Source organism: Athene cunicularia (assembly GCF_003259725.1).
Source record: "Athene cunicularia isolate RWA chromosome 2 unlocalized genomic scaffold, athCun1 chr2_part1, whole genome shotgun sequence".
In the NCBI taxonomy this organism is placed as follows: Eukaryota; Metazoa; Chordata; class Aves; order Strigiformes; family Strigidae; genus Athene; species Athene cunicularia.
The window spans coordinates 27,722,816-27,738,337 of NW_020799095.1; the positions used below are offsets into that span (position 1 = coordinate 27,722,816).

Sequence of the window (15,522 nt, forward strand, 5' to 3'; positions counted from 1 at the left end):
TTATATTCCTGTGTAAACGTTCGTTGTGCCACGATGGCTGTTAGTACAGACAAGTTATAATACAGGACCCCTTGCTTCTCTTCTGTGTTTATAGAGCTTTCTACTTGTGACTTCTTTCCCATGTCTCTTCTCATAACACCATCGTTTTGATTATTTGGAGATGGAAAATAAATTCGGGTTTTTTCACATCTGCAGGATACTTGTGAGGCAGTAACAGTCTGTGTTGCTTGCTCCAAGAACCCTAGCTAACTCAAGGTGCTTTATGCTTTTCGTGAGCATGAGAGCTACGCAACAAATACCTTTTAATAACAGCTCGAGCCAACTGCCAAAAGAAGAAAACGAATGCTTGCAGACAAGCACTTCCTTTACTGAGAGTGCATTTCAGTGCTCTCCCTGGCTAGTGATGTGCAGTTTGGCTAAGCTGTGAAAATATGTAATTCTTCATAAATAAACCTGTTTGAAATTATGAGAACATGTTTTAAGATGTAAATTTCCTAATTGTGGAATATAGAGCAGTATTCAGTCATCATGTGCTCGCTGCCAGAAAGTTAAAGAAAGCCACTGAACAGAGGAGGAATCTTCCTAGCTGGTTACCTGGGGTCAGTTTGAGGAAGTAGAAAAACAACACTGGACAGTTGTAGCCTCTTCTGTAGCCTCCTCTTCAACTTTTGTTGGGAGGTGGTGGGGTGCTCATTTCAGGTTAGCCCAGGTAAGACAGTAGCTAATTTTTATCTAAGAACAGCAAGAGACCTTTTTTTTTAGGAGTAATAATTTCGTAAGAAGCTAGAGCTTTCAGATGTAAGTTCTTCAGTGGTAACCAAAAAGAGTTGATGCATTTTGCTCACTGTAGTAAGCCAAGTCATGAATTACGTTTCTGTTGTCTTCTCTAGTGGATCTAGTACATCGAAATGACCTTTGTTTAATGAAAACAGTATTCAAATACTTCTTTCCTGCTTTTCTAAAGGAGCTCCTTTTTCACTTGAAGCTGAATTCAAATGCAAAATATTTACTCATTGGTAGATCTGTAATATAATAAAATGTCAGAGTTAATAATGTGAATGTGTATGTTTAAGTGCTCTGACTATTTGCGTGCATCCACCTGGCTACAAAAGAAGGTGCCAAGCTGGCCCACTGCCCCATCCCAGGCAGAGCCTGGATTCCCTCTTCTGGGACTAAACGTAGCCCCAAGAGCTGAAGGCCACCAGCCTGCTCACATTCCAGGCCAGAAACTCAGCATTGCTGTGGCCACCGCTTCTGCGGTGGGGGCAACAGGAGGGGAGCAGCAGCAGCTGTTGCTTTTGACAGCTTTCACAAATGGTGACTTACTGTGCGTGGTGGTTTCTGAATGCTTTACTTTATGGCCTCATAAAAAGCAGGGTTGGACATGTAGGAGCTACACATATGGTCGAATCTTTACTTTGAATCTACAAAATGTTGTACTCTTAAAAAAAATTATCTCAGATTAGGCAACCAAAGCTAGTCATTGTTTTGACTATTTTAATTTTTTTCCTCATCTCCAAAAACTGTGGACAGTAAGAACAGTGAAGTGTTGGGATGGCGTAGTGATAAAAGCTCATGAGATAAGGTGGGATATGTACCTTCTTTTTGCATGAGCGAAATATTAACAGCATAACAAAAAAATTGAATAATTGTTTGCTAGATTAGAGTTTTTCCATTCATTGCTGAGGTGAATTATGGGTTCTAAGTTTTTAATTAATCTTATATAACCTATTACATTTTTAGAGTGAATATGAAGAGGATGCATGGATTTGAAATATGGAATACCTCATAACAATGGGGATCTTGGTTTGGGGGGGGTTCCCTCTTTAAAATAGCCCTAAATCACAGAATTTCCATACATGCATAATTGTAGCAGAGCACCAGCACTTGCTTTTTTTTGTATTACAGCAAGAAACTTTATGCAGGATTTGTTGAATCTTCTATCATCAATTTTCCACAGAATTGTAAAGGCATAAGATATGTTGTCCCAGAGAGTAAGAGCTGAAATTTAGTTACATTTTCCATGTCCCAATGAAGAATATTTCAGCAGTCTTGATACTGTACTCCATTTGCAAAATCCTTGCTCAGGGAGGAGAAATTATTGTAAGGAACATGATCTCTTTGTGGATGAGTTCTTTCTGCCCCAGTATAACTCAAAATTGAAAGCACTTACCTGAGTGTTTCTGCCAATCAACTTAGTTATGTTAAATATTTTATATGTTTAGAAATAAGCCAGAATTTTTTTTCAGCTAGTGAGAAAAAGTTTCTGTGAAAAAAAACAAAAGGACAGATTTTGGTATCGGTGCAGGTGATTAATTTTATATTACTTTTCTTTGTTTCATATTCAAGGCTTATATGAATCCCATAGCTATGGCCAGAGCACGAGGTCCTGCCCAAAATTCAGGACCAACAATACAAGACTACTTGAACAGGCCAAGACCAACATGGTAAGTTGGCAATAGTTGTCTGCCCTTCTGACCCTTTGAGTAAAAGATTTGTTCCCTCTTGCTGAGATGACACTGGTACCTAACTTCTCCCCAGAATACCCAGTAATATATTTTGAAAGATTCCTTGTTTCTGGCACTGGCCCAGTTACTCTTTTCTAAATATGTATTCAGTGTCCTCTTTTAAAAACAATAGTATTTCATTTTGGAATGTGTCTCATTTGTCTTTAAGTATTTTGGCAATTGTATCTCAGAAGAGGAGAATGTTGATCATTTTACCTCTTTCAAAAATCCTAATACCTAAAGCCTGCAGATATAGTTATTTTTTTTAAAAAGCTATCTCTAGAAAATAATTTTGCTGGTATATTCTTAGAACACAGTTTACCCTACCCAATAAAATCAACACTTTGAGATTTTATCAGTTTACATTCAGTCCATTTTGCCTCCTCTCATAAGGCATTAGAGAACGATTTACCTAATTGCAAAGTTAGCTTTAGATCTTTCAGAGGAATTTAGCTACCATACTTATGGTAACCTAACTCTAATATGTATAACATCTCATATGTTTTCATTCTTCTTTCTGTTGGAAGTTCAACCAAAGCTAAACTTCAAAAAACCCTATAAAAAGTTAGACGCTGAATAAGGTATTTTAGCTGTGAAAATTGTGATCTATCATCCTTTTTATGCAGGGAAGAAGTGAAAGAGCAACTAGAAAAGAAAAAGAAAGGATCCAGGGCTTTGGCTGAGTTTGAAGAAAAGATGAACGAGGTGGGTAGTGTTATTAGCTTGTTAATACTTGATTATCTTATATGCTACTTTTCTGCCATTATCATTAATGGCACCAAGTACCCATATGATTTTACTTCACTCAAGCTTTTAATGAGTAAATGTTTTGTTTCATTTGTATCAGAAATTAAGGTTACCACTTGATGAAGAGCTATTCTCAGTTCAGAGAAACACTATCTAAAAAGTTTTCAAAATTGCTGCTGAATAAAGCTTGAACTTTTCATAAATGTAAATATAGCTATACAAACACATGTGTTTATTTAAATAAATTAAACTTGTACATTTTCTGGTATGAAAAACGAAGTCTGTTTTGGTAATCTTCACTTGTTTAAGGTCCCACAATCCAGATACATTGGAAAGATGTGTATTACTGGAAACGGACATCTTTGGCAGAGAAAGTACACATAGTATTAATATGGGAGAAGGCACAAAAAAATGGCCTTCAATACACAGATAGGACTAGGAAGCACTTCTTTCTCTCTCATTTGAAGCTGACTGCATTCCATACTAGTTCCCTACTTTAAATGCAGCTGCTCTGATGCTTGTGTTCCATGCCCATTGGAGATCAGGACAGTGTAAGAAGGTTTCACATATAACTGCTGTTGCATACATAGGAAGAAATTAGTATATAATGAATTTAACTGTGCCTGTTCCTTCTTGGGTTCTGGTATCTTGCGATAAGCTTCAAATAGTAGTCTTCATCGTTGTGTGTGTTTCTGGTTGAAGCAGTTTATGCTCCCCCTTTGTTTCTGGAAGGGCATAGTACCCATGGTACTTTTGCTATACCATTTTGCCTAAAAAGTTTTACCAGTATTTGGAGGGTCACACACACTGTGCTATCCTGAGAGGATCAGTTTTCTGCACTCTGTGAGTTTTAGCTTGGTAAGTTTGGTTTAGTATTTTATCATGTTCCTTTCCTGCTTTTATCTTTGCTTCATTGTGAAATAATTGGAACTGTCATGGATACAAGATAACAGCCTTTCAGTATGGCAGAAGGGTAGGAGGGGATGCATGGAATCGTGAAATGAGTTCTTCCTAAAGCTCCTAAGAACTAATCTCTAAACTGTTGAAAAGATTACAAGTTTCTGAATGAGATGCTATCTCTCCTATTTTACTGACAGATGTTGTGCTTTTTTATTTAAAACATTAGACTAACACAGTCTTAAAATAATTTTAAGAGAACGCCTGCCTAATAAAGCACAGGCTGTTGTTAATCTCTCAGGTAGCTCTGGGTAGCTGATATATCAAAGTACACAACCCACTGCAGTACTGCTGCCTTAGCCCATGGAAGCACGTTATACACAGCACTATATGCTGGCTAATCTGCCGTGTCTCTCGGCAGCAGTGTTCAGCTAATTCACAGTGTGCTGACTTGGGGATCTGTGTTATCATACTTCGTCACACAGGTATAATCTTACTTAATTCCTGGTACTTCTGTCCCTTCAGCACGATATGCAGATTATCATTGCTTTCCCAATATGATACCAGTACAGTTTCATTGTGAGGAAAGGGAGGATCGGAATAGCAGTAATAAGAAAGGGAGCGCGTGATGTGTCTGGCGTGGGAAGCGGGAATAGTGCAGATTGAAGCTTAGCAGCCTCTCTGTCTGATGGGGGCGGGTTGGATGTTTCAGAGCTTTCCTTGAAGGGCGGATTTTAGGCAGACTAGAGACCCTGTGAGGGATTGAAAAGGAGGAATGAGGGGAAACTTTTATCCATGTGGTGTGCTTGGCCTAACAAAAATAAGAGCATTTCTATAAAGGTGTGTATAATAATGTAATCTAATCGTTCTTGACACTGACAAGGCCCAGAACAGACATCCATACACTGAAGAAGAGCCAGAAGAATTTGTCTTTAATTTTCTTCTCAGGTGATTTTAAAACTAAGACAACATAGCAATTTTCCTGGTAGGGTGCCCTGGCTTTCTAAAGTGCTGTGGCAAGAATACTGTGATACAAAAGCAAAAATACCATAATTGATGACCTTCGGGATAAATTACAGTCTCTGAGATCCAAATACCTTGAACATCAAGGTGTGAACTAACATGGTATTTCGGTGAATATTAATCTTCTGTAAAATCAAATGCATTATAGCCTTGGTTAACATTATATGTTGTTTATTTTCTGTGGGTTCTGTGAAAACTGTAATGTCAGGTAGGGGGCAGGATTTCAAAAAAGGTCTCTTAAAAGAAGCCGTTTGGAAATGATGCTCAGGTCACTGTTTCTGTTTGGTTTTGTTTTCAGAATTGGAAGAAGGAACTGGAAAAACACAGGGAGAAATTACTGGGTGGAAACGAGAGTTCCTCCAAAAAGAAAGAGGTAAGTTATTTTCAATTTCATACAGTCTGTGTTGGATTTATCATCAATGCTGCCGATACAGAATGCCATAAATACATTTTAAAAGCCAAAATCAAAGTGCATAAACCTAAATGCACAGCGAAAGAACGTGATGCCAGAGTAACATTTGTTTTATTCTATTTTTAAGAAAAAGAAAAAGGAAAAGAAGAAATCTAATAGGGTGAGCAAAATTTTCAGTCTTCTGTGCTTTTTTGCTTTGGGGGTGTTCCTATTTGGCATTTAAGTTCTCTTGGAAAGTGAGAGTGTAGCTATAATATTGGATTTAGTTGTTAACTGATTTTTATTTGAGAGGGGTGGCATACATTCTGTACAAGGAGAATTTTACTTCTGCTTAAAGGGAGGGGAAGAGCATTAAATAGATATTATTAAATGAAAATGTTAAAGTTACTTTTTACAGTTTTATTTAAGAAACTCTGTGTAGACCAGCTTCTTGGAAATAAAATTCCATTGATAATACTTTCTGAAATAAGACATTTTAAAGGGAGTGTTGGGATGCTCTTTTGACTGTTTGCCAGACAAAAATGCTGCATCTCACAAGCTTCACTTTTTGTTGTGTTTGGTCAAGTTGTCTTCATCTTCCTCTTCTTCATCAAGCTCTGATTCTTCCAGCAGTTCATCTGATTCAGAAGATGAGGTAAGAACTAACTTACTAGAATCGAACGTGTTTTGTTCATGACGCTTATTTGACACAGATTTTGGTAATATATTTTGAGAATGTTGTTTGAGGGCTTGGTTTGCATAAAACTACTCAATTTTTATGCATTTGGTACATAAAGCTGTGAATGTTAAGTATGTATTGAAGAATTTCTTGATGAACACTCTAAATTTTGAGCAGCCAGCTAGTAAACTGGATCTTTTTCTGTTTTAACATTGAATTGTATGCTTTTCAGTAGAATCCCCCATCTAATCATAAAAATGCAAACATACCATTTTTACTTTTTGGCAAAAATCTTTGTTACAGATAATCAGATTCTACAGCACACATGTAAATACTAAACAGAATCTAGAGAACTTGGATTTTTCACCAGTTTACATTTTTTCAATGCAGAAGAGTTCCTCCACTAAAGGAATCAATTGTAGTGTACTTTATTCCTCAAGAGAACATGATAACATGTAGGAATTTGGTGTTTCCTATTCTTTATATTTAATGTCTTTCGTTTGAGTGAGAATAAATTCAGGGTTGTTTTTCTCTTTTTTTTTTTTCCTACAATATTTGTGGATAGGATAAAAAGCAAGGGAAGAAAAGAAGGAAAAAGAAGTATCGCTCCTCACGGAAATCTTCAGCAAGCTCATCTTCTGAATCCGAGTCAGATAGTAAGGTAAATATGTAGATATGTTATCCTTGGCAAGTTTTCTTGATCAGTGTTATAAAGACATAAACATTAAGAATTGTAGCTTGTCAATATTATTTTGTCTTCCAAATTTAAAGCCGTGCATTCTTACTGCATCTGAGCCATGCTTGTATCTTCCAGATGCAAACAGGAATCTACTTCCATTAGCCACAATATCTGGCAGAAATTATTTGATCTTTAGAAAATAAACATGCTTTATTCCAGCAATTTTCAGCTATTTTTCTGATTTCAAACATATGCAGCTTTTGTGCTGCTCAAATGTTTAGTTTTAATACTATGTTAACACCTAAAAAAATAAAATGGTCTGTGAAATTCTTGTGAACATGCTATTGAACACTGGCTGTGAAAATACAGGTATTGCAGGATATCAGTGACCAGAATATTGCCTTTCTAAATATCTGTAAACTGAGTAGTTTGCTTTTGGAGAAATGCTTAATAAACTGAGGGTGTCTTTCACTTTTTCTGAAAGTAGAGCAATGTAGGTACACGGTCTTACTGAATGAACAGAAAAGTGGAAAAGATATATGAGGCAATTTGTTCTGTTATGTTAGCGTTTTTCTGTGTTATAGTGGATAGTAACTACTTCTTGCCTAAATATTAATAATACACCGAGTTGTTAAGATTCTGTGTGTAGCCTTTATCACAGGATTTCACTGGAATACCTAATTCAGTGTGGTATAAATTGTGATGAATCACTGGTTGTATACACCTACTAAAATTTGTGCTAATGGGAGTTTGAAAACTTTGCCCCCCTTGCTGCTGAAATTGGAAGGCAGAAAACTCCATGGAAATATGTGCTTAACCCCTGCCTGATCTATGGAGGTGGGCATGGATAGAGAATAAAGACTCCAGACTGTTATATTTTATATATATATTTGTGGTTACAGTAGCTGTAGCTGTATCCTTTCCAGAGGTTTGGTACATGTACTGTAAGTACTCTATTCCATGTACACGTTCTCACACTGCTGGTTCAGAAAGTCAGCAGCTGCATCAAAATTACGGCTTTTTCATAATTTTCCTATTAACTGCAAGTTAGAAAGAGCTACACTGAAGAACAACCTTCAGTAGACTGAAAAAGACAATGGGTCAGACTGCTTTTGGGAGTTCTGCCTTTTTCCTGAAATAATTTTGTTATGGTTTATGTTTTTCTTTCTATTTAGGACAGCACAAAAAAGAAAAGGGCAAAGGAAGATTATGAAAAAGAAAAGGTATTTTTACTTTTGAAATACTTACATTAGAACTGCTTTTTACATACATAACAGAGCACTCTCTTTCTAAAAATATTGAATGCCTCAGTTTACACCTATGGAAATTTTTTGTCCAAAACTGCACAGTCAGAAGATACTCAGTACCACCAATTTTGAGGTAGACTTTTAGTTGGGTTCAGCTCCTGTTTTAGTAATTGCTAGTAAAAACTGCTGAATCTGTTCTTCTTATGAAGGTAAATGAAAAAAGTATCTAATCTGCTATAGTAGATCAGCTGCATTTTAGTATTTTGGGCTTTATCTTGAGAAGTCACATTGAGCTAAAAATATGTATGGTGATATTTCAGTGGCATGCCTGATAGGATACTGGCTTGTTGCTGTAAATTAAGGAACATCAAGCAGAGGATATATTTATCTAAATGTAGTCATAATTATAGATTTTGTACTTACAACAGCTTTGAAAAATTGCAAAGAAAAATTACCTTATTCTGTTTTTTCGTTAAGCATGAAAAACCCTCTCTCCTTCCCACCACCTCACCATTTTGTACACACATCTGAGGACCATCTTCCATCATTATGTTTAATGTAAATAATCTTATTGACTTAAATTTTAGTTATTTGTACCCTGTGTGTAAGCTAACAGTGCTTTCAGGGTCCACCAGTTAGCTCTCTCATCACATCAGCCTCTACCCCTGCAGTCAACAGTGTTGACTTTGATGTACAAATTCTCCATTGCATGAGGCAAATGTGTTGGTTCCACCCCCCACCCCCCCTTGCTCCTGCTTCCATTTCACAAAGTTTCTATTTCCCACAAACCTTTTGAGTAGCTTCTCTTCAAAGACCAAGTGTCTGCTATAGCCCCTTATTGTAATGCTACTTTTGCACATCTTCTGAAAGTGAAGGGTATTTGGGGACTAGAGGTCTTCCTCTACCTGAAGATCCTTGATGTCTCCAATGGGCTGCCTCATGTGTACTTTTCAAGAGTACTCTTGTGAAAGAATTGAGGTACCTCTAATAGCACAGCTGAGGTGTGTGATCCCACCTTGCGAAAAAGGTTATTAGCAAGATTTTTTTTTTGGTTTCTGGTCTTAGAAATTGAATGGAAGAAAGTAGCTTCAGTTTTAGGAACACCTGGCCTGGTCCAGAGCAAAGGGTGGGGAAGTAGCTCATCAAAGCAATCTCATGCAGCATTAAAAATTTTAAAAATAATAAAGACTGTCCTTTAGATATACTGAGATTATAGATGAAGAATTGAAGTGCAGCTGGCAGGGACAGAATACACAAGGAGGTTTTTCTTTCATCAACAAAGCAAGAGGCTGATGCTGCAGAGTTTGTATGCACATACTGAGAAATAAGAAGCACATGGACCTGTTGGAGCTAGCCCGGAGGAGGGCCATGAAGATGATCAAGTGGCTGGAGCACCTCCCTTATGAGGACAGGCTGAAAGAGTTGGGGTTGTTCAGCCTGGAGAAGAGAAGGCTCCAGGGAGACCTTACAGCAGCTTTCCAGTACATAAAGGGGGCCCGCAGGAAAGATGAGGAGAGACTTTTTACAAGGGCATGTAGTGATAGGACAAGGGGTAATGGCTTTAAACTGAAAGAGGGTAGATTTAGATTAGATGTAAGGAAAAAATTCTTCACTGTGAGGGTGGTGAGACACTGGCACAGGTTGCCCAGAGAAGCTGTGGCTGCCCCCTCCCTGGCAGTGTTCAAGGCCAGGTTGGACGGGGCTTTGAGCAAACTGGTCTAGTGGGAGGTGTCCCTGCCTGTGGCAGGGGGGTGGAACAAGATGATCTTTAAGGTTCCTTCCAACCCAAATCATTCTATGATTCTATGATCTTCTTTTACTCATTATTATTTAAAAGTGTTGAAACATTTTATCTTCAAATGCTTACAGCTTCATTATTTACAACATTATAACATATCAATGTTATTCTTTAAAATAAGTGACTATGCTGTAGTATTATCCCTCTCACTTTTAGAAGGCCACTGTATCTTGGTAACAAGAGAAGGGAATATACAAAAAAAGATGGTTTCCCCTAAAAGCATTTTAATAGTTGGTAGGGTAATTTCTTGATGATAAGTAATTAGTTTATTGTCAACGATATTTAAAAATACTTCACAACATAGAAATAATTCAAGTTTTAAGCAGAAGTTTTATAAAATTCAAAAGGCCTGATTTTACTCACAAATCTATTACTTGGTGTAGGAAGGTAAAAATCACCCCAGGAAAAGGAAGAAAGCCGATCGTGGTGATGGACCTTTATCATCGGAATCCTTATCGGAATCAGATCAGACAGAGGAGGTCAGTGTGAAACATCAATTTCAGATGTTATAAGTGAATGAATCAACTAGCTTAGATTTAATATACTGTTGAAATTCTTCTGCTCTGTACAGCCTTACAACATACAAAATTGTTTGTATTTTTCTCTTTATTAAACTTTTAGTAAGAACTGTTCAGTACAACCTCTATCACCTACAAGTCATTTTGAATTCATTTCCTTGAAAATTTTCAAGTTTTTATAGATATTTTAGAGCTCAATGAAATGAGGCTAAGTGGTCTGGTGTCCTTTGCAGGATTTCTCTGGTGTTTGTGAATAGATTGGCAGATATCAAGATAGCTAAAATTTTTTGGCTTCCTTTTCCAGTGAACTAAAAAACTTTGGATGTAACAATCTTACTCTCAGCCTTGTGTATATCTACTTTGAGAGTTTGTATTCTTGTAGGATTAGAACATTTGGGAAGGTTTCAATGTGTTGCGTTTTTTTCATTAAGAATTTTTGCCACATCTGCTTATCAGTTTTACCTTTGTAATTCTGCTGTTTCTTGTTCTGCTATGCATTAAAAGCAGAGTGTGTTCCCAAATCGGATTTTATAGGATAATGCATATTCTAGAATATAGCACAGATAATCAGTATTTCTTCCCGGGTTATTGTTCAGTATGTTCTGCCACTGTTGTGCCATCATTCATTTATATGCAATAAAAGCTCAAACTTTTATTTAAAAGAGCATTTCCAAAGCTTCTTTCCTGTTACAATTTATTTAATTTTTTTTAGGTGCAAGCAAAAAAGAAGAAAAACAGCGAGGAAAAAGAGAAAACAGCAAGTATCCTTCTTACTCATACTGTAGTTTTAGGATATAAATACTCCATACTTGGTTAATTTCCAATTTCACCTGTTTCAGTAATACAAATGTTTTATAGCAAAAGTCTACTGTCACATGAATGTAAATTAATAATTTTTCTATTTACCTGCTGTAGTCACTTTTTTGGTTGTTGAGTTAAAGGAGGAATTAGTCACTGTTTTACCTATATAGATATTTATGATTTATATAAGTTTAACACTTACTGTAGCATATATTTACTAGTTTAACCTACTGGAACTACTAATCTCTGTATAGTATCAGGTAGGGTAGCAGTTTGCCATACAGACGTTAGTGTTGTTCCTTTGTCGTGTTGTGTATAGTCCTTCCTTGGTAAGCCCCCTCTACCACACCATGGAAAGGGCCATAGGACATAATCGCTGAAACATCTACACTAATATAATTCTTCCCCCAACCAAATAAAAAGCTGTCAACAACCTGTTACTTTTCTCAGTTTTGTTCATTTGTTTATGTTGATAAAAGTGAGAGAAAGGTTCAGCAGGGATTTATATAGAACCCAGATTCATCACGTGTATCTGAGGCTCCTCATTTAGGAGCGTAGTGATTTTGAGGCCCTAAATGCCCACTCAGGATGTCTGTGTATCTTTCTGTCTCCCCTGTCAGCAGCAGTGTTCCTAATTGGACATTTCAGTTGTCTAGATGTCAGGGTGAAAGGAAGTTTTACATTAGTCACGTAAAAATACAAGCATAGGGGTATCAGTGGCAGAGGGGTGTCGATACACATTTTCCATGGAACTCGTATTTCCATAACCTATAAGCTGTTTGCCATAAAATTTGTAGTGAATGATTGTGGGTTTTTTCTTAGAAATGTGTGTGTAAGTAATATGTATAAAACAAAGCTTTTATACCAAGATTGTTTTGTTGATACAATGTTACATGTATTCAGGAATTCTGCTTGCAGAAAGACAAGATTGTATCTCTCAGCTTCTGTATTGCAGTGATAGAGATAGTAACTTGAGGACTGAATACAGTAGGGTTAATTGAGTGTATTCACATTTACAATTGAGATCATAATTGTTTTATTTTAAATGAGGTGCAAGTGCTGGAGACTTTTACTAAGTGTAATTGAACTATTTAATTTTGCACAGTAGATAGAAGCACTGGCTTTAAAATACATAAAGGTCCTAGTTATTTCCACACACATAAGGTGTCACTGCTTGTCAAAGCACTTCCATATTACTTTCTCAGAAATCTATAAAGCACTGAAAATCATTTAAAAGTTTAGAAATGTAATCATGACAGTGATGAGAGGTGTGAAATAGCCAGACCATGATGGAGATAAATTGAAGACTGCTTGTAATAGTGCAAATTACTGGGTAAAATATGAATCTTCTTTTTGTGATTTCTCATTAGGCTTTTATAGAAATCTCTTTTGAAATGTCTTTGTAAAGATATCCTTTCCATGTTCTCATTTTGCATGAGCAGAATATAATAGATGGCAATTTTATTATATAATAACTTCCATTTAATTTTATTATTTTTTTAGGATAAAACAAAAAAGAGAAAGAAGCACAAGAAACACAGTAAAAAGAAGAAAAAGAAGATGGCTGGTTCAAATTCGGATTCAGAATAATGTTTTAAAAAACCAAGACTATCAACAGAAGTGCAATGACTAAAGGAAACTTAAACTGTGAAATAACAGCAAACTTTACCAAACTGCATGAGTTTTCCTGTGTTTTAGAAATACTCCTAATCTTTCAGTAGCCAGCCCAATGCAGCTGTGCTGGGAAAGACCATTGTTATTGCCTGCTGCTTAATACATGGGGTACAACTTTTCTAAAATTCCAGTAAGCAGTGTTAGATGTTTGAAACAGTATGAGATGGTAGTCCAGCTGAGGTGTAAAATATTGGAAAATAACTTCTTAGGTAGTAAAAGTAGTCTTTTAAAGCATTAGTAATAGTCTTTATTTGTAAATCAGGACAAATAAAATCCCAAGTTCATCCTGCAGGTTAATATTATACATAAACTGTTACAAACTGGTGTCTGCTAATGGCATTTACAAAATGGGAAACTAATTATAACATTTAAAATGCTGCCTTTGTAGAAATGTTTATCATCTGCCCCATTACTGTCTTCATGCTTATGAAAAAGGGAATGCTACCATTTTGGCTAACTGAATAGGGTGCCTTTGCCTTTGGTTCTTGCAAATCTCTGCTATTTTTAAGCCATGCAGCATCTCTGATTCTAGAGAAGCCAGAACTATTGTCACCATACTTTTTCTAAATAAGCAATTCTGGGCTTCTAAGCATGTGCTTCTGCATTAAGCAAGAGCAATGACATGTTGCGGTATGACTGTCATTCAAAACCTGAAGATTTTACCTCTGCTTCTTTGAAATAGCGATAGATCTTTGCTAGTAAATATGCATATTTTGTTTAATGTACTTTTGGTTTAGTTGAACACTTCTTGCAAACACTGGTAGCTTTCTTTGCATTATCTTTAGAGTTGTTTTGCATGATTTGTACTATTTTTAAATTAACAAAATGCAGGTAATCGTTTGTTGTAACCAGTTCTATTAATTACGTTCCACATGCAGAGTTTCATGTATGTATTTAGTTATAGTTAAGTTCATTGCTGTGTTTAAGTGCACACTTGCTGAAGATATTTAGCATGTAAAAAGCAGGGTTTTGATACCTTAACAGCTTCATATTGAAGCTGATTTTACTCTAAGCAAGTTTAGTGGCAGACCTGTTACGTGATGTGTCTTGTTAGATAAAAAAAAAAAAAAATACTGCCAGAATCTCATTAAAGATACTGTTTAAACAGTTTGTATTTATATTTTTGTACTTGAGGGCTACAGAATGTTGACCCAAATCATAAAGCTGTTTTACTTCAAATTAGTTGCTTTAGAAATTGAAAAAAACTTTTTATAAATTAAATGTGCACACAGTAAGACACAAGCAACCATTCAATTTTAGGTTTTACATGAAATTCTCATTTTATTTTCCATTGAAGTACCCATTGCTGGGCCTCCTGTTAGCCTTTAACAACTGCTTATCTATCCCAAGTGGTCAACTATAGATCCACCCCTTTTTTCATTGCACAGGTGCTAATTTAGAACTTACCTCTTGCATACAGATGTTAAAACATTGTATTGCCAAGAATGTTGAGACCTTTAGGACCTTAGTCTGCAAACCATAACTAAAAACTGGGGGAGAAAGGTGATTTTTATATTGCTGTTCTGCAGAGAAACTGACTTTTCAAGTTAAGTTCTCAGGGAACATAACCATTGAGTTGCAGCAATGTCCCTCTAAACTGCAGTAAGAATATATCAATCAGATATTTTATACTGTTGAGCTTGATGTTACTGATTCTAGACACTGTTTTGTCAGTGAGGTTAAAATAAAGGCAAGATGCAGTGAACAGCAGGGCTTTGGTTTGGGGTTTGTGTTTGGTTTTGTTGGGGTTATGAAGTTGTGGTGTTGTGGTTTTGGTAAAAGAACTTGTAATGAACCGTAGCATAAGTGCTCTGCCCTGTGTGGTACCTTCGTTGACTTCTACACAACTGCCTGCAACAGAAGGAAATAAAAACGGAAACGAAGCCCCAGTCTTCCAGATAGATAAGCTAGTATGTCATTTTAGTTGTCTGATCAGCAGTGTGTGCTTCAATGCTGCTGTCGCTTTGGGAGCAATGTAGATGCTTAAGGGGCTCATGGGCTTTGTCAGCTTGCAGCAAAGCTGCTTCAGTACTGACCGTGGAGCGTTTCTGTTTCCAATGCAGATTAACAAATTTCCAATACAATTTCTAATTAACAAATATCCAGTACAATTAACAAATCCGTTGTGACTCCCCTTGCATTCTGTTTTTTCCTGAAGGAAGAATGAAGTCTTGTCACAACCCTTCCTCTTTCTGTATTTGTTTGTGAGCAGGTGATGCGGGTTTCGGGTGGCACCAGGCAACCTACAGGCATGGTCCACGTTTTAGCAGTGTGATGAAATAGAAAATGAATAATGTGGGAATAAAAGTGCTTTAATAGATGTCTGTCTCCTGACAGATGAACAAATGTATGTAATCGTTAATTTTCAGCTTTTCAGAAACATTTTTAGAAGTTGGACATGCAGCTGTTTTCTTTTCTACAACTGCTATTTTTTAATGTATGATGAAGTTTCTCTTTGTTACGCCTAGATCTGTGTGTTTAGGCGTGACCCGGCAGTGTCACCCAGCGGCAGTGTCGCAGCGCCGGGCCGCCCCGCCCGCGTTGCCGGGGCAGCGGCGACC

The 15,522-nt window shown here is 36.7% G+C and overlaps 2 protein-coding genes across 2 annotated transcripts in view; both read left to right on the forward strand.

Annotated features, from left to right (window-relative positions):
• Positions 1-2,332: 2,332 nt before the first annotated feature.
• FAM133B (family with sequence similarity 133 member B) lies at positions 2,333-14,075 on the forward strand. Its single transcript, XM_026843742.1, has 10 exons — positions 2,333-2,447; positions 3,134-3,212; positions 5,473-5,547; positions 5,714-5,746; positions 6,152-6,220; positions 6,810-6,905; positions 8,099-8,146; positions 10,352-10,447; positions 11,199-11,243; positions 12,791-14,075. The coding sequence occupies exons 1-10, from the start codon at positions 2,356-2,358 to the stop codon at positions 12,875-12,877; spliced, it is 720 nt and encodes a 239-aa protein (XP_026699543.1). The 5' UTR covers positions 2,333-2,355; the 3' UTR covers positions 12,878-14,075.
• The window catches only part of EFCAB1 (EF-hand calcium binding domain 1), a 10,124-nt gene continuing 8,185 nt past the window's right edge, over positions 13,584-15,522 (forward strand). Inside the window, exon 1 of the mRNA XM_026843226.1 lies at positions 13,584-13,591. Coding sequence (XP_026699027.1) covers positions 13,584-13,591 — 8 coding nt within the window. The remainder of the gene's footprint in view (positions 13,592-15,522) is intronic.

Excerpts from the sequence above, each read along its gene's own strand:
- FAM133B (XM_026843742.1), top strand. The coding sequence starts at position 2,356 with ATGAATCCCATAGCTATGGCCAGAGCACGAGGTCCTGCCCAAAATTCA. Across the intron at positions 10,448-11,198 it reads AATCAGATCAGACAGAGGAG|GTGCAAGCAAAAAAGAAGAA; the intron begins GTCAGTGTGAAA and ends AATTTTTTTTAG. Across the intron at positions 11,244-12,790 it reads GCGAGGAAAAAGAGAAAACA|GATAAAACAAAAAAGAGAAA; the intron begins GCAAGTATCCTT and ends TTATTTTTTTAG.